Source organism: Ornithorhynchus anatinus, chromosome 7, assembly GCF_004115215.2.
Source record: "Ornithorhynchus anatinus isolate Pmale09 chromosome 7, mOrnAna1.pri.v4, whole genome shotgun sequence".
Taxonomy (NCBI): Eukaryota; Metazoa; Chordata; class Mammalia; order Monotremata; family Ornithorhynchidae; genus Ornithorhynchus; species Ornithorhynchus anatinus.
In genome coordinates this window covers 40951-64316 of record NC_041734.1, presented here as the reverse complement: position 1 = coordinate 64316, position 23366 = coordinate 40951, and the positions used below count along the sequence as shown (strand labels likewise).

Genomic DNA, 23366 nt, shown 5'->3' with positions numbered 1-23366 from the left:
GGGCAAGGTGATGGAGAGCCTCGAAACCTAGAGTGAGGAGTTTTTGTTTGGAGCGGAGGTTGATAGGCAACCACTGGAGTTGTTTAAGAAGGGGAGTGACACGCCCAGATCGTTTCTGCAGGAAGATGAGCCGGGCGGCGGAGTGAAGAATAGACCGGAGCGGGGCGAGAGAGGAGGAAGGGAGGTCAGAGAGAAGGCTGACACAGTAGTCTAGCCGGGATATAACGAGAGCCCGTAGCGGTAAAGTAGCCGTCTGGGTGGAGAGGAGAGGGCGGATCTTGGCGATATGGTAGAGGTGAAACCGGCAGGTCTCGGTAATGGCTAGGATGCGTGGGGTGAACGAGAGAGACGAGTCAAGGATGACACCGAGATTGCGGGCCCGAGAGACGGGAAGGATGGTCGTGCCATCCACGGTGATAGAGAAGTCTGGGAGAGGACCGGGTTTGGGTTTGGGAAGAGGGTGGAGGGGGAGGGGTTGGGGTCCACAGGCCTGCAAGCAGCCCTTTACTTCACTGCAACCGGAGCATTGTTCTCTGATTCCTGTCAGGATAAAATGGGCTTTTGATGGTCAAAATACCAATACTGTCTGTATTTAAATCTTCATTTTATTACTCCTCATGAAAACAAAACCAACTGAAACCCCAAACTCATCTTACAGTATATTGTGTATTAAGTGCTTATGGTTTAGAAAAACAGTATGTAGAAATGTAAATGCAGAGTCAACTGCACAAATAAAGTGATTTTAATATTTCAAAGGTCTTCAAACTCTGTTGAAACATTCTTCCATCTCACCAGATGAATCCACGCAAGAGTTTGCAGCCAAAGCTCCTCTGGCCCTTACGCCTCCAGGGCAGAATAATAAACTAACCCTTTCGAATTACATCTCGACCAGTATAATTTCTCTCTCGCAAGTCTGCGGTAGGACCAGCCTGAGGTGGAGCTAATGGCAATTTTCAGAAACACAATGCAAATAACTTCCATTTGCCCCACGGAAGTCCGTGAGGTTCCGGACATCGGGCCGGTGGGATACCGAACGTGTGGTTCACGGCTAACCGTCGGCCATCCGGGCGAGTACAGAGCCCAGTACAAAAAGCCCTTCAAAAAGTACGTGGAGCTACCGGTTTCTTTTGTAGACGTGCTGTTGGCCCAGATGACCTTATGCACTCTTTTTGACTTTGGGATGGCTTCCCACCACGGGTACCCTACTGGACAATCCGTATTTAAGATATATGAAATATTTTGCCACTGACTACGAGTAGCAGGTAAAATTGAGTTCTAGACATACACTGACAATAACGGCTGACTTAAATGATGCTTCTAATATACTTGAGATGGGCAGGACACGTTAAATATGGCATACACCTGATTCTGAATTGCTCCGCTAAGCCAGTGGGCAGAGAATGATAGGCGATTTCAGAAGATCCACGGGTTGACCGACGTGGCGTCTTGTTTCTACTCATCATCATCATCTCTCTGAAGAGGTATTAGCTGGAGTTCTTTGGCTATTCTTTCGGCTAGGGCTCTGCTGCTTGCTGCGATGATTCTTCGTGACATCAAGTCAAATGGTCCCCCTAGAAAAAAAACAGACATCAGTTTGGATGCAGGTTTCACTCCACGGCTTCCTGCCGGTGGTTTCCGGCTTCAAGCCACAGGCCCGGCTCCCGAGGGAAGACGCGGGGAGGGTTCCGGGTTCATTCATTCATTCGTTCACATTTATCGAGCGCTTACTCTGTGCAAAACATTGTACTAAGTGCTTGAGAGAGTACAATATAACAATAAATAGACACATTCCCTACCTACAGTGAGCTTACAGTCTAGAGGGGGAGACAGACATTAAGAGCTCCTTGGGGTCACGTCCCCCGGTAGCCCCATACCTGGTGGGTGGGTGGGGGCAGAAAGGGAGGGAGGTGCCTGCTGTGCCCATGGGGCACCCTCAACCCTGCACTGCGCCAGCAAAACTTGACCGGGAGAGAGACCCATCTAGACGTGACAGCCAGTAACTTCCCTCTCCCTCTCCACCCCTCCATTTCAGTGTCGCGGTTAAGATCCGGGACGCATCTGACCCAGGTTGAGGCCTGGCACTCGGCTGACCCAGGCTAAGGCCCGGGACTCTCTACGTATTTTATTAATGATGTGTATATATAGCTATGATTCTATTTATCTTGATGGTACTGACGCCTGTCTACAACCCCACAGCTACTGCCTTAAAGGAGGCTGGTGTCATGGTGTCAAAATGGACATGCTGCAGATCTGAATCGGGCGCGAGTGCCATGTGTGGAACTCAAAATGGCTCAAGTGCAAGGCAGCCTGCACTGCTTTCAGCTTGTGCCAAGCACCGTGGCCTAGTGGAAAGAGCCCGGGCCTGGGAGTCAGAGGACCTGGGTTCTAATCCCCTGTTCTGCCCATGTCTGCTGTGTGATCTTGGGCAAATCACTTCACTTCCCTGTGCCTTGGTTCTCTCACCTGCAAATGGGGATTCAAAACTTGTTCTCCTTTCTACTTAGACTGTGAGTCCCAAGTAGGACCTGTTCATTTTGTGCCTTCCCCAGCATTTAGTACAGTACTTAGTGCATAGTAAGTGCTTAACAAGTACCACGATCATTATTAAGAGTGCTTTTTCTTCCGGTGTCCTTTTCTAAAACGGGATACCCTCAAGATTCTCCTCCACCAACCACGTCAACCTGCATAATAATAATTATGGTATTTGTTAAGCGCTTCCTCTGTGCCAAGCACAGTTCTAAGCGCTGGGGTCGATACAAGGTAATCAGGTTCTCTCATGTGGGGCTCACAGTCTTTATCCCCATTCTACAGATGAGGTAACTGAGGCCCAGAGAAGTTGAGTGGCTTGCCCAGGATAACACAGCAGACAAGTGGCAGAGCCGGGATCAGAACTCACACCCCTCTGCGATCGCTCCGGGTGAGAGAGGCGTCTCCCATCCAGGTAGCGGGTGGGAGCCGGGGCGGAGGCCGGGGTCGGGTGGAGGGGATCGTGTCTCACCCGTCACGTCCAGGAGCACGCCCCCAGCTTCGGTCACGATGACTCCAGCCCCTGCCATGTCCCAACAGTGGATCCCCATCTCGTAGTAGGCGTCCGCCCCTCCGGCCGCCACCAGACACATGTTCACGGCCGCTGTGCCGACGCCACGGATCCTGAAACACAGGGTGGTGCTGTTGACTCAAGATCCTTTCTGTTGGGGTAAAGAGCACTCAGAAGGATGTTTAAACCACCAAGATGGATTGAAAAGGGTTTTAAATCATCTGGGGTCTTGGCAGCACCCTACTTTCTGCAAGCCGTGAGGCTCCCAGCCTTTCTGCTGAACCTTCAACATTTATCTTTCTCCCTTCTTTGGATGCAGAGGCCTGCAAGGTTTCCCACCCGTCCTTCTGCTATACCCCACTCCTCTGACTCCGGCCCGGTTTGTTTAGAATTCTCTCCGGCTTCTTCTTCCCAACAGGGCCCGCTCCTAGGTGTCGGCTGGATTTCCTCTCCTCGTCTGGACCTGCCCACCAGTGCCCTTCTCTGGGAGGCAATGGGGACCGGAGGAGGGAGCCAGGAGAGCTGGGTTCTAATCCCAGCTCTGCCCGGGCCTGCTGTGTGACCTTGGACAAGTCACTTAACCTCTCTGGACTCCGGTTTACTCAGCTGTGAATTGGGATGTTGCGACACTAAACTGAGATCTCTGATGGGAAAGCCCTTTGGGAAAATCCAAGGTGGAGTTAAAGAAGAAATTCCAATGCTTTTGTTCCTCTTACTCGGCTGCCTTCCCTCCAGCGTAAACCGGACGCTACACCAGGCCGCTTCTCTCCATGACCTGCGGCCCTACGGCTTTTGGCTTCTCCCCATCCCCGCGGCCCCACGGCTCTGGGCTTCTCTTCTCTCGGCTCTGGACAGGTAAGTGCGGTTTGGCTACTCTTGTTTTCCCTGTTGGCTGGGGAGGGTGTGGAGAGCACTCTTAGGGATAAGACACTTAGAGATCATTCCACCTTGGGAGTGGAATTGGGGAAAATATTAAAGGACACATTTAGGAAGGAATCACAACACTTGGGTTTGTGAAAGACAAGTTCTTGCTTCCGAAGAAAGGAAGAGGCCATTCTCATAAAACAACTTTCTGAAGGTTCGTGTAGGATGAAAGAGCTCACCCGTGAATAGGAATGCTGAGAAGTCTCTCCATGTTAGACAGAACGATTTTCATAGTCTCTGGAGAACGGGAAGACCCAAATTCAGTCAACAGGAGGGACTTTGTGATATCTGGGGAATACAGAGAATAATCCAAATAGTATAGTTTCGAACAAAGAGGTACTTGCAATTCAGAAAACTCCCATCATACCTCGATTCATTCTAGGTATTCACATCCCAGACTGGAAATGCCCCAGCAGAGCTCTTCCCACAGCCCCGAGTGAAAGCCTATGCTATGGAAGAATTGAATGCACTAGGAATCTGCAGTTTTTTCCAATGCAGCCTACCTGCTAAAATGTCCAGGCCATTCTGGACTTTTACATTTCCAAAGTCCACAGTTCATTCAGTCAACCAATTACTGAGTGCTTACTGTGTGCACAGCACTGTATACTGACCGTTTGGGACAGTACAGAACTGAAGTACCAGTACAGTTGGTAGTCACTTTCCCTTTCCCTGCCCACAAGGAGCTTATAGACTAGAGGGAGAGACAGACATTAAAATAAATTACAGATGCATCATCATCCTCCTCATTAGCACCATCATAAATGGGATTTATTGAGCGCTTACTGTGTGCTGTAATCCTGAATTAAGGGTTTGGGAGAAGGCAATACAACAGATTTGGTAGACATATTCCCTGCCCACAACGAACTTGAAGCCTAGAGGGGAGGCAGACATTCACATGAACAAAATATTTATAATGTATAGTGTATAGATATGTACGTAAGTGCTGTGGAGCAAATAACAGATGCCCGAAGTCAGAGATCTGAGTGCACAGACAACGCAGAATGGAGAGACCAACGGCGATGTACTTATGGATACGAACATAAGTGCTGTGAGGGCGGGATGAAAATCAAAGTGCTTAAGGATTACAGACCCAAGTGCAGAGGCGATGCAGAGGCCAGGACAATAAGGGAGGTCAGACTTTGTCAGGGAAGACCTCTTGGAGGACATGTGATTTGAGTAGCGATTTGCAGATGGGGGAGAGATGATCTGTTGGCTATCAAGGAGGAGAGAGGAGAGATAGGAGACAGGAAGGTCAGAGAGGAGGTCAGTGAGGTAGTCAAGGAGGGAGAGGATAAAAGAAGCAGTGTGGCCTAGAGCCCGGGTCTGGGAGTCAGGAGGATCCGGGTTCTAATCCCTGCTCTGCCACTCGTCTGCTGTGTGATCCTGGCAAGTAACTTCACTTCTCGGTGCCTCGGGTACCTCATCTGCAAAATGGGAATTAAGACTCTGAGCCCCATGTGGGACACCGACTGTGTCCAACCCGATTAGCTTGTATGTACCCCAGCGCTTATTAGTAGAGTGCCTGACTCATAATAAGCGCTTAACAAACACCATGAAACGGGAGCTTGGATCAGTGAGGTAGCAGTTTGGATGAAGAGGAAAGGGCAGATTCTAGAGGTGTTATGAAGGTAAAACTGACAGAATCTGGTAACAGACTGAATATGCAGGTTGAGTGAGAAAGATGAGTCGAAGATAATGCCAGTGTTACAAGCTTGAGGGACAGGGAGGATAGTGGCGTCATCTACAGTGATGGTAGAGGACACGGTTTCGGGAGGAAGGTGAGGAGTTCACTGGCCCGCTGGAGGCGAGGTGGGCGTGTCGACCGTACCGGGGGACTCCTCCTGGAGATCGGGGAAAAACGTCTCCTCTCCTCGCTCCTCCGCCTCCCAGCCCGGGGGTCTCCTGCTCTGCCCACCCGTCCCTCCTTACTCTCATCCCCCGTGTGTATTCTGCTCGGCTTCCCGGCTCCTGTCAGGTCTCGCTATCTGACCTCCCTTGGCTCTCGCAAGCCAACTGCTTTCCTTTGCCCACCCAGCGCTGTTCTTTGAATTTTTTTACACACACTGTCCAGGCTGTCCTCGTTTCACGCCGGGCCACCCTCCACCCCGACGAGACCTCCATGCTGACGGGGCCACTATAGGCCAGAGTCCACGCTGGGCCACGCCAAGAGGTGCGGTATCGCCTTAAGTCCTTGCCTCTGGGGGATTTAGGAGACAACGGAGTACGGGTCTTGGTTCCGGAACCTCCTCGAGCTCCCGGCAGTATACAGGCTCTGACTTCCAACGTCTTAAGTTGACGTTTTCAGGGAGCGACCGGGTTGTACATCCGAGGGCTGTTCACGGTCGCGTCAGTGGCCCACAGTGAGGGATGAAACTGGCCGTTCTGAATGACCCACTGGTTCAGATGGTGAGCGGTATCACCCTTAGAGGGCATCTAGACTCTTCACCGGGTCCGTGACAGAGTGGTGCTTCCAGGGAACTGGAAAGCTCAGGACAACTGATTTTGGGAGATTTTCTTGTGCAGGACAGCAATGATTTGGAAGAAGATCTTAAATGGAACTTCTCTGGATCTGAGGATCCCACTCCCTCCCAGTATGGCGTCTCTACACGCTACAAGCATGTGGAGTTAGACTCCTGCAGCATTGTGCTGATAATCAGAAACCAAAACTGCCCCAACAAGTGTTTCTGGGAGGAAGAGCTTAGACCAGTGCTTAGAACAGTCTCTGACACATAGTAAGCGCTTAATAAATATCATTTAGGAAGAAAAAAAAGAGCATAAGGAATCATATGATTTGTTGAAAATATCCTTGCTTCTACCAAAAACTACAGGACAAATGTACCTTCCTGCTTGGAAACCTGAAGCTTCTGCCCATTGCAGAATGCACCTTTTCCTCTTCTGCCAGTATACATTTTATCTTCCACACAACTGTACACAACTCCAAATTCCATCTGCAAGAGGAAAGCACAGATGAGCAGCAGCAGTAGCCGTCGAAGGAATAGCAGCGGAAGTAACAGCAGCTGTAGTAACTGGGTTTCCGGAGAACCTACTGAGAGCAGTACGCAGCCCCAAGCCCTTTTTTTAATGGTATATTTGTTAAGCGCTTTTACTGTGTGTCAAGCACTGTTCTAAGCGCTGGGGTAGATACGAGTTAATCAGGTTGGACCCGGTCCATGGGGCTCGCAGTCTTAATCCCCATTTTACAGATGAGATAACTGAGGCCCAGAGCCGCGAAGTGACTTGCCCAAAGTCACCCAGCTGATAAGTGGCAGAGCCGGGTGTAGGACTCGGGTCCTTCTGACTCCCAAGCCCAGGCTCTTTCCACTAGACCAAGCTGCTTCTCGGCACCACTTAATAATAATAATAATAATAATGATGGTATTTGTTAAGCGCTTACTATGTGCAGAGCACTGTTCTAAGCGCTGGGGTAGACACAGGGGAATCAGGTTGTCCCACGTGGGGCTCACAGTCTTCATCCCCATTTTACAGATGAGGTGGAACGGCTGAAGCGGGAGACGAGTCCCCTGCCCACATGGACCTCACCCTCTAAGAGGAGAGACGGGCATCAAACGATTTACAACAGTGAAATCAGACCGAGTGATTGAGTGATCCCCTCGCAAACTGAACAGAAACAAATACGTAAGAACTAGAGGTGGTTATTGGGTTGCAGGTGCCATTAAGTTGGTGGACAGGGATGCTATCGGCAGGTGCCCGGTACAGTGCCCTTCGCGGAGTAGACGCCCAGTACGGCGCTTTGCAAACAGTAGGTGCTCGGACTCTGGGAACTCTATCCAAAATCAAAAAGTGGATGAGTTTAGCACGCTTTGATTAAATGATTTAGATCTTTTGTCATTCTAAACAATATTGGGCTGGAGAGATGTACTTTCAATAACCTTCTTAACAGAACCAGATAACGCTCTGACAAAGTCATAGCCTAGTAACTCCAGGCACTTCTCCAGTGTCAAACATTTGGTAACCATGGGTCTCAAAGGTGTCAAGGCTCTTCCTGGCACAGATGAGTGTTTTTTCCCCGACAGGTACCAGTGAGACAGGAAAGACTATGTGACAAAATCTCAAAGGATCGGCCTCACGGCTTCTAGTAGGCAGAGTAGGAGTCCTGTTTGGTCAACAGAATTTCTTCCCGTCACCTGACTGCCCATTTAAGGCTGAGGTTCTCACCGGGCAGAAAGCAAGGCCGGGGGAAGGAGGAGAGTCTCTCTCTCTTTCTCTCAATCTCTCTCTTTTCCTAGGAGAGGTTTCCCTCCTAGGAAGGAGAAATCCATCATATGGTCTATACAAGAGAATTGACATGAAAATCCCTTGCCTTGGATCTGCCAGGTTTCCCAAGTCCCTTGCCGGTCCCCTCTGGGGCCCGCTGCCGGCCCAGCTTCCGGCCTCTCCGGCCCTCGGCCCCGGGCTCTGACCCTGACGCTGGGGCCCACGGTGCCTTCTGTGGCTCCTCGGTGTCCCTGCCCTCCCCTGGGGCCCTGAACCTCCTGGAGGAGCTCCGAAATGGGCCCGAGGGTGAGTTCCGGGTCACCGTGCCGGCTCAGACACATCAGAGAGCCCATTGGGCTCCCAGGAGTTTCTTCCCCACCGTTAAGAGATGCGGGAGCTGAGAACCACAGCGACGACAAGACACAGCTGGGACCTGGAGTAGAAGTGCGGGAGCTGGGGGATGCAGCGATGACATGGCCAAATCGGGACCCGTAGCTGAGGTACGGCAGCTGGGAGCCGGAACGACGATTTGGAGGCGGTGGGGCTGGGAGATGAGGTGCGGAGCTGGGGGTTGCGGTGATGATGTGGCGGAGTGGGCCTGGAGCGGAGGCGTGGGAGCTGGTGGATGGAGAGTGGAAGTGCGGGAGCTGGGGGATGCAGCAATGATATAGTGGAGTCCTCTGGACTCTAAGCTCATCGTGGGCAGGGAATGTGTCTGTTATATTGTTTTATTGTACTTTCCCCGGTGCTTAGTACAGTGCTCTGCACACAGTAAGTGCTCAATAAGTATGACTGACTGACTGGAATCAGGACCTAGGGCCGAGGTGCGGGAGCTGTGAGCCTCATAGAAGACTGTCAGGACCTGGAGCAGAAGAGTGGGAGCTGGGGGCCGTAGAGATGTCACATCGGAGGAGAGACTCGGGGCTGTGTTGTGGGACCAGTTCCCCGAGGTTGAAAATTCCTCGTGTGATTTCCCCTTCCACGCCCACTCTCCCCGAGGCGGCAGAGGCCAAGAGGTTCAGGCAGGACGCAGCCAACTGCCCAAGGGGGAATGGCATTGGAGGGGTAGAGTACCTCTCACCCCCAACACACCATATTCAAAAGACCCACGGGGATCCAGAGGTTGGGCCGCTTTGCTTGCAACTAAAGAAATTGCAGGCTTTCCCAATAATAATACTGAAAAATTTCAATTGTGAGAAAAACACTAGAGAATTATTTCTACCGACGATTTCAAAACAAATGCCACTGAGATTTTTTTTAATGGTATTTATTAAATGCTCAGTATGTGCCAGGCATTGTATTAAATGCTGGGGCAGATACAAGATAATCAGATTGGACACATGTCCCAAATGGGGCTCACAGTCTTAATCCCCATTTTACGATGAGGTCACTGAGAGCCTGAGTAGTGAAATGACATGCCTAAAGTCACACAGCAGACAAATCACGGGATTTGGATTAGAACCCAGGTCCCTTTGGATCTCAGGCCGATGCTCTAGCCACTTGGCCACACTATGTGTTTGCAGACGTGTCCACACCCACACACACATCCACACCCTCACAGACATCTGTTCTCCCGCCTACTTACACTGTGAATGTGTCCGACCTGATTAACTTGTAGCTACCTCAGTGCTGAGAACAGTGTTTGGCACATGGCAAGTGTTTATCAAATATAATAATAATAATAATAATAATAATGAAGCGGTGTGGGCTAATAAACCAAGGACAAGCCTGGGAGTTAAAGGTCTTGTGCTCTCAAACAAGCTCCATCACTTGCCTACTGCGTGACCTTGGGCAAGTCACTTCACTTCTCTGTGCCTCAGTTTCCTCATCTGTAAAATGGGGATTAAATCCTTCTCCCTCCAACTTAGACTGTGAGCTTCCTGTGGGACAGGGACTGGATCCAACCTGATTACTTTCTATTTAGTCAACACTCAGTGCAGTAGCTGGCACATAGTAAGCACTTAATAAGTATCATAAAAAAAATGACACCCACTCTCATAGTCACACACCCTTAGGGCCCCCAAATGACTAAATGATGGCACACTTACATAAAGGAAAGAGGAAACGCGAGATAGTAATTTGAAATAACTTTCACTAACCAGTAACTAATATATGTACCTTTTTCTCCACGACAAAGCCAATCGACACAGCTACGAATGGAAACCTTAAAAAAAAATAACAAATTAGCCAAAAAATGCCCCCCAAAACACATCCTGTTTCATTTGTACATCTTGAAAGATTCTGCAAAAATATATCATTTAAAATTGAAAAAATCTGTAGTAATACTTTTGTTGTTTTGTATTCTAGACATGCAGACATGCTCACTAAATATGAGTAGGCCATGCAAAGATCCCAGTTAAACTTTTGGTAAAGTATAACGTATTAACTGTCTCTTGAACTTTCCAGGTTCTTATCCCAGCCCTTGGCCTCCAAATGTTCTATATCCCTGAGTCCTGGACACAGCATTCCCATAAGGGGGAAAGGATGCAGACATCACTTTTGTTTCATGTCCAGTAGCTACTGGGGCAAGTGTAAGCTGCTCCTTCATAGAACGAGCCTAGTGCCTCTGTTGGTCCTCCAAGCACGCACTACAGGGCCGTGCACTCAGTAGGGGCTAAACGGATACCAGTGATGGATGGATGGACCGATCGATTGATTGACGAACTGGAGACTGGCAAGGAAGATGGGCCGACTGGGGAGAGGAGCTCCAGATGGAAAGGGTTGGACGAAGGGAGTGCAGGGAGGGGAACGGAAAGAACAAACGAGGCAGGGGCCCACAAGGACTGACTTTACCGATATCATTCAGTGGTATTTATTGAGGACTTACTGTGTGCAGATTTCTGGGCTAAGTGCTTGGGAGATTACAGTATAACAGAGTTGATGGGCACGTTACCTACCCACGGGCTTACAGTCTATTCTCTAGGAAGCCATTTTTTTCCACCGTCATCACTATCAGCATATATTTAGTGCCTTTACCAAAGGAAGAGCTCTGTACCAGGAGCATGTGAATGTACAAGAGAAGTAAAAGAGGTGGCTCCTGCTCTCAAGGACTTTACTCAACTTGAGGTCTGAGACCTAGCTGAGACCTAGCGGTCCGAGAGGAAGACCGCTCGTTTGAGGAAATGCACCAAATCTGATCCTGTTTGGCGATCAGCTCTCCATCTTCCTCCTAGCTCCTCTCTCTCGCTGCGCTGTCCCCACCCTTTCTGGCACGAGCCTCTGTGCTGACTCCTGAGAGTCTCCCTATCCCTTCTCCTCCAAGGAATCCAGAAAAGACCAGGGAGCTCTCTGGCACCCCGAATTCCTGCGTCTCTCTCGTCTCGGAACTGGGTATACTCGGTAGCCAGGGCGGAGTTGGGGAATCTCAGCGAAGCTCCTCATCTCCACGACCCATCCCGCCGAAAACAGCAGGAATCCACAGTCTTCACCTCAACTCTGTCTTAAGTTCCCTTTTCAATCTCGCCGTGGCCTTCAAAAAACAAATTCAGGATATCGGCATCCGTGGTCGAGCGAGGCCAAGGGCAGCGGCAGCCTCGGACTTCCAAAGAAGCCCGGCACCGGGTTCGATCCTCGTGCGGCCCAGCTTGGAACCCGAGAGAGCAGAAACGCCTCTGCCTACCTGTGCACGAAGTTGGTGGTTCCATCGATGGGGTCGATGATCCAGGTGGGATTATCGGTCAGCACGCTGCGGGCTCCAGCTGCCACGGATTCTTCGCCGATGAAACTGAAGGACACACCCCCAGCCACCACCCAAAAAACCAGTTTAGATCGTCTCCATCCTCTTACTGCTGCCTCTCTTCACACCCTAAACTTTATCCTAGATTTGCAGAGTGGACCGGTGCCCTCACACGGGACCTCGAGGTAAGAAAAGAAGCGGACGTGCAGAAGGAACACCATGTGTGTGCACGTGCACAAGCAAACCCGCTTCTGCTTGCCAAGACCTGACTCGGGTTCAGGGAAATGCCAGTCGGCAGAGTGATCCAAGTGCTGGAATGCCCCCGGGGCTGCCGGGAGGGGATCCAGGGGCACTGAATTGGTGGGGAGACGGTACCGCAGGGGATAGAACATGGCACCGTGGATACAGCGTGGGCTCGGGAGTCAGGACGTCGTGGATTCTAATCCCGGCTCCACCGCCTGTCTGCTGTGTGACCTTGGGCAAGTCACTTCACTTCTCTGGGCCTCAGTCACCTTATCTGTAAAATGGGGATTGAGACCGTGAGCCCCATATGGGACAGGGACCGTGTCCAACTTCATTTGCTTGTATCCACCCCAGCTCTTCGTACAGTACCTGACACATAGTAAGCGCTGAACAAATACTATTATTATTATTATTCAGTTCCGAGTCCACCCACCCTGAGCTGGGAAAGGGTCCCCGGGGCAGTGGGTCTGAAAGCAACGGAGCCGGTCGGGGATAATTGGACGCCGATTCCGACTCGCCTGAGAGGCGGAGGGAAATACCTGTGAGAGGGAAATTTCTCTCTGATGGCGGAGAGTAGCATTTTTTCCACTTTCTGGTCGGTGACTGTAACCAGATCTGCTGGAGAGCTTTTAATCATGACGGCCACCTCATCTTTCAAAGCTTCGCAAACCACCTGGAAGAGAAGATCGTTTCACAGCCAGGCGGAAAGGTGGTCGCCACCCGCCGAAGCGTCCCCTGTGGGCCGACCTACACCCCCCCCCGCTCGGGGCTCAGTGCCGCTCCTCGGCGCCCCCGTCTTCCCGTGCGTGGGGAATACCGGCGACAGGCTGACCCGTCGATTGACACCTGTCCGTTGGAGCTCCGCATTCGGGAGGGTTTGTGGACGGACTCCAAAGGGGAACCCATTCAGACCTGCCGATTCGCCCTCCGCCAGAACGGAGCCCGGGAAAGGCCGGTTCTGTTGGGCTCGTGCCCCCAAGACACCGAGGGCCGCTCCTTCCCGGGGCTGTGACCGGCCCCGACGTGGGCCACCCGGGCCAGCGGGGGCCGCCGGGCCGCCCGGCCAAACCCCTCTGTGCGGTCCATCTGGTCTACGCCCGGGTGGCCGGAGCCCGGGCTGGATGCAGAAGGGAAGTACCAGCGGCAGTGGAAGCCCCGTGGAGCCTCATAGCCACGGAAGTAGCAGGCAGTGACCAAAATGGCAGGTAGAAGCCGGCAGTGACCAAAATGGCAGGTAGAAGCCCCATTAAAAACCTGGCCAGGAGGAGGAGGCTCTCAGGCCCCCACTTTGCCCGGGCCGTGGCTTTCCTGCCCCCTGCCCCCGGGGTCTGAAACCGGACCCAAAAAGTTCCCTGCTCTTATAAGCCAACTGGCTGAGCTGGAGGCGGGGCTATTCCAAGGTAATGTCTCTGGCGGGACTTGGGGATGGAGCAGGAGGGCTGAGGCGATGGTTCTGGATTGCGGGCTGAGGGAGGGGTCCACAGCTGCTCCGCTGCTTTCCCGGGGTGGGGTCAGGCCACCCGGTGTGCCAGATGGGTGCCCAGATTTGTCCCAACTTGAGGAAGGCCTCGGTTCTCTGTGGCTTAGTGGAAAGAGCACGGGCTCGGGAGTCAGAAGACGTGGGTTCTAATCCCGGCTCCTCCACTTGACTGCTGTGTGACCTTGGCAAGCCACTTAACTTCTCTGTGCCTCAGTTAGCTCGTCTGTAAAATGAGGATTAAGACTGTGAGCCCCATATGGAACAACCTGATTACCTTGTATCTACCGCAGCGCTCAGAAGAGTGCTTGGCACATAGTAAGCGCTTAACAAATACCATCAATATTATTATTGTTACAGGAGTCTATAATCATTAAACCTCATTTTGCACAGTAACGAGTCATCTTGTCCTAAACAAAATTAGTCAGTTGGAATGTGCTGGAGTAAGTACTGGTCTCATTTTTATTGAGAATAGTTGATCGATTTCATAATAATAATGATAATGTTGGTATTCGTTAAGGGCTTACTCTGTGCCAAGCACCGTTCTAAGCGCTGGGGTAGATGCAAGGTAATCAGGTTGTCCCACGTAGGGCTCACAGTCTTCATCCCCATTTTACAGATGAGGTAACTGAGGCAGGGGGTTAGGTGACTGGCCCAAAGTCACACAGCTGACCAGTGGTGGAGCAGGGATTAGAACCCGTGACCTCTGACTCCCAAGCCCGGGCTCTCTCCGCTGAGCCAGTGGAAGCAGGCTCAAAGAAAAATACAGTTCCATCCATCAGCCCATCAAATTGGTATTTACTGAGTGCTGGGCACCTGCCAAGTGCCCGGGGGATCCCAACAGAAGCAGCAGCACCTCCAGGACACAGGTTCTCTGATCTCAGATGGCTCCCAAAGGGGGAAGGGGGAAGCAGACAGGCCAAAATTAGTTAGAGATGGTGAAAGCAGGAGGAAGAATGGGGGACAGCAGCAACGAGCACGGACGCAGTCAAGTAGCAACAGGAAGATGCCAGCTTACCGACCATCAAAAGAAATACGGCACCGCTCGGGAATGGGAAACCCACCCCCTCCCAGGATGATCCGGAGGGCTTCCGGCCCGTACCTGCCCAGCATTCCTCGCCAGGGTCACGGCAAAATCCATACATTCTTGCCAGGGATCGGCCATCTTCTTCGAGACTCTCTCCGAATGTCTATATGCAGGCGAGAAGAAAGCGTTACTCTCGCTCTATACACGGGTGAGAGGAAACCTTTCATGTCAGTCTATACGCAGGTGAGAAAAAACCCTTACTGTCGGTCTGTACATGGGGAAAAGGAAACCTTTACTCTCAGTCTATACGTGGGTGAGAGGAAAGCCTTACAACACACGCACTTGGAGCTGTGACCTTTGGATAGTTGATAACCACCCCACCCCAACCCCACGGCGCTTTAGTACATATCTTCAAATTATATATTATAAATTATTTAGTCACATGAATGCCCGTCTCCCCCTCTAGACTGTAAACTCATTATGGGCAGGGAATGTGTCTGCTAATTCTGTTGTATTGTACTCTCTCGTTGCTCTGCACCTCCTGAGCACTCAATAAATACCATCGATCGACTGACTGCTGGGAGATGAAAGCATGACCTAGGGTCTATAAATGGGTGAGAGGAAAGCCTTACTGCCAGTCTGTATGCATTTGAGAAGAAACTGTGACCGCTCTTCTGTTACCCAAGTGACAAAGTGTTACTGTCAGTCTAGATGCGGATCAGAGGAGAGCCATACTGCCAGTCTATCCGTGGGTGAGAACAATGTTTCCCTGTCTATACGCGGATGAGAGGAAAGCGTTACTGCCTGTCTCTCTGTGGGTGAGAGGAAAGCGTTACTGCCTGTCTCTATGCGGGTGAGAGGAAAGCCTTACTGCGAGTCCATTCATGGTTGAGAGGAAAGCTTTACTGTCAGTCTTTCTGAGGGTGAGAGGAGAGTGTTACTGTCATTCTATTTGGGGATGAGAGAAAAGGCTTACTCCGGGTCTATATGTGGGTGAGAGGAAAGCGTTCCTGCTGGTCTATATGCAGGTGAAAAGAAAGCGTAACTGTTAGTCTGTACGTGAATGAGAGGGAAGTCTTACCGCTGGTCTATACCCAAGTGAGACAAGCGTTACTTCTGGTCTATATGCGGGTGAGATGAAAATATTAGCTTATTATTAGTAGTATTAGAAAATATTAGTGCTTGGGCCAGCTTATAGGGGGCCCACAAGCAACAGAATGAGAACACCGGGGCCTGCAAAGATGTCATTCTCGTCGTCGTCCTTTCCTCCCCACAACCCCATCTTCATCCTCCCCCCGGCTCCCCAGGGGATCCCTCCTCTCCACTTCTGCCCCTCGGCAGGGGGAGCGGGCTGGCCAGCTTCAAGAATGCTCAAGGCAGGTCTTCATTCTGTCCAGGGGCAAGGGTGGAGCGGTGATCAAGGCTGGCTCAGAAGCCCCCACTCTTTGGTCCCGGGAGCCCCTTGGGAGACTTGTCCCGACGTGCAAACTAGCCCCACGTTCAGAGGGAGCGTGGAGGAAAAACTCTAGAAGTTGCACTCCTAAGGCTTACCCGGCCCTGAGAGAGGGCTAATTGGATGAGGTATTGAGGACCCGTCATCGGGTGGCTCCTGCTGGAATGCAATCACAGGGCAGGTTGGCAAAGGAAGTTGGGGAAGCTATTTAAGCAAGGGAAGATGCCCCTCCGCTATTCTCGGTCAGAGGTTTGGGATGAGATTCTGGAAGGACAGAGGGTGCAAGAGAGGCAACTGAGAGGGGACCCCGGAGAGTCAGGACCCCCCTCCCCCACCCAGGAGGTTAGGGGTCCAGAGGTTAAGTCCCCAGAGGAGCGAGGGGGAGAAACGAGGGCGTGGATCGGCATTAGATCAACCCCGATGGCCGTAAACCCAGAGAGAAGGAATCAGAAGGGGGGAACCTGGAATCTGGGACACTCAAGAGAAGAGGGGAAAGGACTGGAAGAGCATGTGCCATAGGTCCCTCTTCAGGAGAGGAGAAAGGATTCTTTGGGAAGGGAGAAAAATGTTAGAGGCAAAGGGAAAAGCATTTTGGATTGGTATTCTGTCCTATTTGTTATCTGACGAATGTGTTTTACTTGCAGTAATGCTATTTGGAGCTCTAAGCTTAGTATCTTCCTGTAGGTTGGACTTAGGAGGCTCCCAGGGTGACGGGGAGACACGTCTACCTGGGAAGCTGAGGGAGGGGGAAGGGAGTCAAGTCTCGCCCTGGCTTCCTGCAGCCAACCTTGGGACGGGGAGTGGCTGGCTAAATTCCACACGATCCCCTTGCCTTGAGAGAGGTGCTGGTTTGAAAGTGGCAGCCAAAGGGGTATAAAAGTGGGGTTTGCTAGGCAGAACCCCAATCCCCGTCTGTCCCTGGAAGGGAAGACCTGGAGGGCTTTAGGGCCCGGTGGAGGTTATCAGGGTTTGGGTGAGTGTAGAGGGTTTTAGAGAAGCAGCGTGGCTCAGCGGAAAGAGCCCGGGCTTGGGAGCCAGAGATCATGGGTTCGAATCCCGCCTCTGTCACTTGTCAGCTGTGTGACTGTGGGCAAGTCACTTCACTTCTCTGGGCCTCAGTTACCTCATCTGTAAAATGGGGATTGACCGTGAGCCTCACGTGGGACAACCCGATTACCCTGTATCTCCCCCAGTGCTTAGAACGGTGCTCTGTACACAGTAAGCGCTTAACAAATACCAACATTATTATTATTTAGGGCCCGGCAGAGGTTATCGGGGTTTGGGTGAGTTTGGCATCTCCTTCGCTGGGTCTGCCTCCCCTTTCACTAGTTTGCTTCCCCCTCCACACAGATCTCCTCCACTCTAGGGGGAGTTGGGGGAAAGGATGGTCTAATCTACTTAAATTGATGATCACGATGATGATCTTTATTGAGTCTTCACTACGTGCCCTGTGCTGTGCTAAGCACTGGGGTAGGTACCAGCCTAATTACTCGTAGGGGAAACAGTGTGGCTAGTGGATAAGGCATGGGCCTCGGAGTCGGAAGGCGCTGCGTTCTCATCCCGGCTCTGCCGCCTGTTTGCTGTGTGACTTCGGGCAAGTCATTTAACTTCTCTATGCCTCAGTTACTTCATCTGTAAAATGGGGGTTAAGACTGTGAGCCCTAGGTGGGACACGTACTGTGTCCAAGTGGATTAGCTTGTATCTACCCCATTGTTTAGAACAGTGCCTGGCACATTATAAGCGCTTAACAAATACCATTAAAAATAAAAAAGCCAACCAGATCGGACCCAGCGTACAGGACGGCAGCAGGGCAAGTCCCCTGATGGTGAGCAACTTAACCTATCTAGGCCCCAGTTTCCTCATCTGTAAAATAGAAGAATAATCTCTCTCTCTCCCTCACAGGGTATTGTGAGAAAATGTGACATTTAAAACAAAAGCACATTGTGAAGATAAAAATGGAGAGCAAACTCAGAATATTATAAAGGAGAGACCCGGAAAAACAATTCAGAAATGAGAAGTTTTGATGAGGTAAGTAAAATGGGTGTAAGATGAAAGGGAAGTGGAAATATTTTGCACAATGAAAGAAAAATGAAACCTAGTTATAAATAGGACCAGTTGCTAAAGACTCTGTTGTAAGGGGAGTTGAGCTGGCATCTCCCTGGACCATCGCTCTACCCCTTCCCCTGTCCCGGAAGCTTGGAGCAACAGAGGCCAAGGAATCAGTGGAGGCTGGGGGGGCAACGGAGACCAAGGGGGCAACAGAGCCCAGGGAAGTATCAGGAAACCGTTTGGAAGATGATGATGATGATGATGGTATTTGTTAAGCGCTTACTATGTGCTGAGCACTGTTCTAAGCGCTGGGGTAGATAAAGAGTAATCGGGTTGTCCCACGTGAGGCTCACAGTTAATCCCCATTTTACAGATGAGGTAACTGAGGCACCGAGAAGTTGTGTGACTTGGCCACAGTCACAAAGCTGACAAGTGGCAGAGCTGGATTGAAGATGCATTCATTCATTCATTCATTCATTCATTCATGCGTTCTCTCCTGCCCAAGCACTTATGTACATACATATTTATAATTATAATTCTGCTTATTTTTATTAACGATGTGCATATTTATATTTATTTATAAATTTATAATGATACTACTGATGCCTGTTTACTTTTGATGCCTGGCTCCCCCCCTCTATACTGTGAGCCCATTGTAAGCGGGGATTGTATCTATTTGTTACTGAATTGTATTTCCCAACTGCTTAGTACAGTGCTCTGCACACAGTAAGCGCTCAATAAATACGATTGAAGAGGACTGTACTAAGCGCTTGGAATGAACAAGTCGGCATGAGTGCCTACTGTGGGCAGAACGATCTAGGATTTTCTCCTGAAGAAATGAGTGTCCATTATTAGTCACTTCTCTCCCGGGCTTCCTGCATCCAACCTCGGGACAGGGAGCGGCTGGCTAGACCCCATCGTGATCCCCTTGCCTTGAGAGAGGTGCTGATTTGGTTATTAGCACCCTGCACGGAAGAAACGCTCAATAAATAGCGCTGATTGAAATTCTGCGGGAACGCAACTGTCATCGCTTTTGACTCAGTGTTCCCAGCGAATGTGCTAAAACTGCTTTAGATAGTGAGTTCCCCCAAGGGGGAGAGAGAAGCAGAGCGTTTCTACCAGCTCTACTGTATTGTGTCCTTCCAAGTGCTTACTACACTGCTTTGTACAGTATAATCAGTCACTTAATACCATTAATTGACTGACTCCTAGTCAATCAATCAATGGTATTTATTGAGCTCTTACTCTCTATAAAGCACTGCACTAAGCACTTGGGAGAGGGCACAACCAAGGAATTAACAGACATATTCCATAACCACAACGGGCTTACAGTCTAGAGGGGCTGAAAGCCTTCTTGGTCCACCTGTGTGAACTGCAGGCACCGGCCCCAAACACCACCTATGAGAAGTTCATTCATTCATTCATTCATTCATTCATTCATTCATTCATTCATTCATATTTATTGAGTGCTTACTGTGGGCAAAGCACTATACTATGTGCTTGGGAGAGTACACTAGAACAACAAACAGACACATCCCTGCTCACAACGACCTTACAGTCTGGGGGGGTGGGAAGATCTTAATATAATTAATATAAGTAAACAAATAACAGATATGTACCGCAGTGCTCTGGGGTTGAGATGAAAGAAGAAGTGGGAAGAGCATTTACAATTTTGTACTCTGTATCAAACAAAAACTCCTCACCATTGGCTTTAGAGCTCTCTATCCCCTGGCCCCCTCCCACCTCACCTCCCTTCTCTCCTTCTCCATCCCAGCTCGCACACTTAACTCCTCTGGTGGTGCCAGCCTTCTCCCTGGGCCTCCGCCTCGCCTGTCTCGCCACCGACCCCTGGCCCGCGTCCTGCCTCTGGCCTGGTCGCCCTCCCTCTCCAAATCCCCCAATGACTCGCTCCCTCTTCAAAGCCTGAGCCCCCCTTTTCCTCATCTCCCACGCCCTGAGTCGCCCCCTTTGCTTTTCCCCCTTCTCCCAGCCCCACAGCACTTAGGTATCTATCTGTAGTTCTATCTATTTGTACTGATGTTTATTTGTGGCTCAGTGGAAAGAGCTCGGGCTTGGGAGTCAGAGGTCATGAGTTCTAATCCCCACTGCGCCAATTGTCAGCTGTGTGACTTTGGGCAAGTCACTTCACTTCCCTGGGCCTCAGTGACCTCATCTGGAAAATGGGGATTAAGACTGTGAGCCCCTTGTGGGACAACCCGATTACCTGGTACCCTCGCAGCACTTAGAACAGTGCTTGGCACACAGTTTAGCGCTTAACAAACGCCATCATCATTTTTGTGAAGCAGCATGGCTTAGTGGAAAGAGCCCAGGCTTGGGAGTCAGAGGTCGTGGGTTCTAATCCCAGCTCTGCCACTTGTCTGCTGTGTGACCTTGGGCAAGCCACCTTACTTCTCCGTGCCTCCCTTACCTCATCTGTAAAAATGGGGATTAAAAAATGCGAGCCCCACATGGGACCATCTGATTACCCTGTATCAACCCCAGCGCTTAGAACAGTGCTCAGCACATAGTAAGTGCTTAATTAATTAATGTTGGTATTTGTTAAGCGCTTATTATGTGCAGAGCACTGTTCTAAGCGCTGGAGTTGATGCAGGGTAATCAGGTTGTCCCACGTGAGGCTCACAGTCTTCATCCCCATTTTACAGATGAGGTCACTGAGGCCCAGAGAAGTGAAGTGACTTGCCCACAGTCACACTGCTAACTGGCAGAGTGGGATTCGAACCCCTAACCTCTGACTCCCAAGCCCGGATTCTTTCCACTGAGCCACGCTGCTTCCCTATTAAACCATCATTATTATTATTATTGTTGTATTGATGTCTGTCTCCCCACCTCTACACGGTGAACTCGGTGTGGGCAGGGACTGCCACTCTATTGCTGTGTTACCTTGCTGTGCACACAATAAGCCATGAATGAATGAATGAATGAATGAATGAATGAATGGGTGTGCGGCAGGCCTCCTTCTCTTAAGGTGAGACCCCGCCCCCGCCTCGCGGCCGCTCTCAACTCCCAACACGCATGCGCCCTGACTCATTCCTCCTCCCCCCGCGACGCGCATGCGCCCCGACTCATTCCTTCCCCCTTCGCGACGCGCATGCGCCCCGACTCATTCCTCCCCCCTTCGCGACGCGCATACGCCCCGAGCTCATTTCCCCCCCCCCTCTTCGCGCCGCGCATGCGCCCAGCTTCACCGGCTCCTCTCCCTCTTGGCCGCCCTCCCCCCACCACAGGATCCGAGGGAACCCGCGGGCTGATGGAGCGGCTCTAAACCGAGGCCGTCTCCGTGTCAGGGGCGGGCGGCGTCCCCGGGATTCCGCCGCTTCCCGGGAAGCGCCCTCCCTCTCCCCCCCTTCCTCCCCCCGCCACCATCCCCGCACGTACCTCCACACACCGCCTGCCTCAGCCGAGGGGCGCTGTTCCGGGTGCTTCTGCGCTTGCGCGGACCGAGCCGTCGGGCGCGGGGGCGCGCGTCCGCCAGGCGCACGGGCCGCGGCTCCTGGCCTGGGAGGCTGGGCCCCCGACGCGCGCTCCCGACGCGCGCCCCCGCCCCAGAGGCCTGGAGTCGGTCGCCCTCCGGCTTCGGCAGCCTTTTCTCTCCCCCAGGCGGGTCAGAAAGGGCCAATGTTGGTGTTTGTTAAGAGCTTATTACGTGCAGAGCACTGTTCTAAGCGCTGGGGGAGATCCAGGGTCATCAGGTTGCCCCACGTGAGGCTCCCAGTTAAGCCCCATTGTACAGATGAGGTCACTGAGGCTCAGGGAAATGACTCGCCCACAGGCACACAGCTGACGAGTGGCAGAGCCCGGAGTCGAACTCATGACTTCTGACTCCTAAGCCCAGGCTGTTTGCACTGAGCCATGCAGCTTCTCTAGATAGAGACAGTCCCTGCCCTGCCCAATGAGGGGCTCACGGTAGAGCGGTGGCCACGCCGCCCGGCCTGTGCTTTTGGGCTTGGGCCCGCCGCTCCTATGGAGGTGGTGGAACATGGGCCCCGGCCCTGCCTCCACTTTGGTTCGCAGGGCACGTGGTTCGCCCAGCTACCTCTGCAGTGGGACGGCCACACCCGGCCACCCTGCTGCTCTATTTTACTTTCGAGGGGCCGCTTCCCCAGATGCAATCGCCAAGACGGGACTTGGCAACAGAATTGCTAGACACGTTCCCTGCCCACTACGAGCTCGCAGTCTAGAGGGGGAGATAGACCTGAATATGAATAAAAAAATGATGGCTGTGTACCTAACTGCTCCGGGGCTGAGGAAAGGGTGAAGAAAAGGTACAAATCCAAGTTCGAGGATGACGCACAAGGGAAGGGGGAAAAGAGGAAATGAGGGCGTATTCGGGGAAGGCCTCTGGAGGAGTCTGCGTCACATTGCGGGGGGCGGGGGGGCCTGGGCAAGGCGAGGACTAGCTCAGTTGATATCCCGGCTCTGCCACTTGTCAGCTGTGTGACTGTGGGCAAGTCACTTAACTTCTCTGGGCCTCAGTTCCCTCATTTGTAAATTGGGGATTAACTGTGAGCCTCACGTGGGACAACCTGATGACCCTGTATCTATTCCAGCACTTAGAACAGTGCTCTGCACATAGTACGCGCTTAACATATGCCAACATTATTATTATTATTATATCGCATTGGTTCTTTGCAATGTTTCCATCTCCTGCTTCATGAACCCTACTTAAAACTCACCTCCTCCAAGAGGCCTTCCCAGACTGAGCTTCCCTTCTCCCCCTACTCCCTCTACCGCCCCCCCTTCACCTCTCTGCAGCTTAACCCTCTTTTCCCCCATCTCCCTCTGCTCCACCCCCTCTCCCCATCCCCTAGGCACTGTACTCGTCTGCTCGACTGTATAATAATAATAATGTTGGTATTTGTTAAGCGCTTACTATGTGCCGAGCACTGTTCTAAGCGCTGGGGTAGACATAGGGGAATCAGGTTGTCCCACATGGGGCTCACAGTCTTAATCCCCATTTTACAGATGAGGGAACTGAGGCACCGAGAAGTTAAGTGACTTGCCCAAAGTCACACAGCTGGCAAGTGGCAGAGCTGACTGTATATATTTTCATTACCCTATTTATTTTGTTAATGAAATGTACATCGCCTCGATTCTATTTAGTTGCCATTGTTTTTACGAGATGTTCTTCCCCTCGACTCTATTTATCGCCATCGTTCTCGTCTGTCCGTCTCCCCCGATCAGACCGTGAGCCCGTCAAATGGCAGGGACCGTCTCTATCTGTTGCCGACTTGTTCATTCCAAGC

The 23366-nt window shown here is 51.5% G+C and overlaps 1 protein-coding gene across 1 annotated transcript; it reads right to left on the bottom strand.

The window, feature by feature from the left end:
* Positions 1 to 587: 587 nt before the first annotated feature.
* On the bottom strand, positions 588 to 21579 carry IMPA1 (inositol monophosphatase 1). Its single transcript, XM_029069608.2, has 9 exons — positions 21499 to 21579; positions 14675 to 14762; positions 12635 to 12768; positions 11796 to 11900; positions 10295 to 10340; positions 6801 to 6909; positions 4141 to 4249; positions 2999 to 3150; positions 588 to 1571 (listed from the first exon to the last, which is right to left on the bottom strand). Exons 2-9 carry the CDS (start codon positions 14735 to 14737, stop codon positions 1453 to 1455), a joined length of 837 nt encoding a protein of 278 aa, XP_028925441.1. The 5' UTR covers positions 14738 to 14762; positions 21499 to 21579; the 3' UTR covers positions 588 to 1452.
* Positions 21580 to 23366: the final 1787 nt, after the last annotated feature.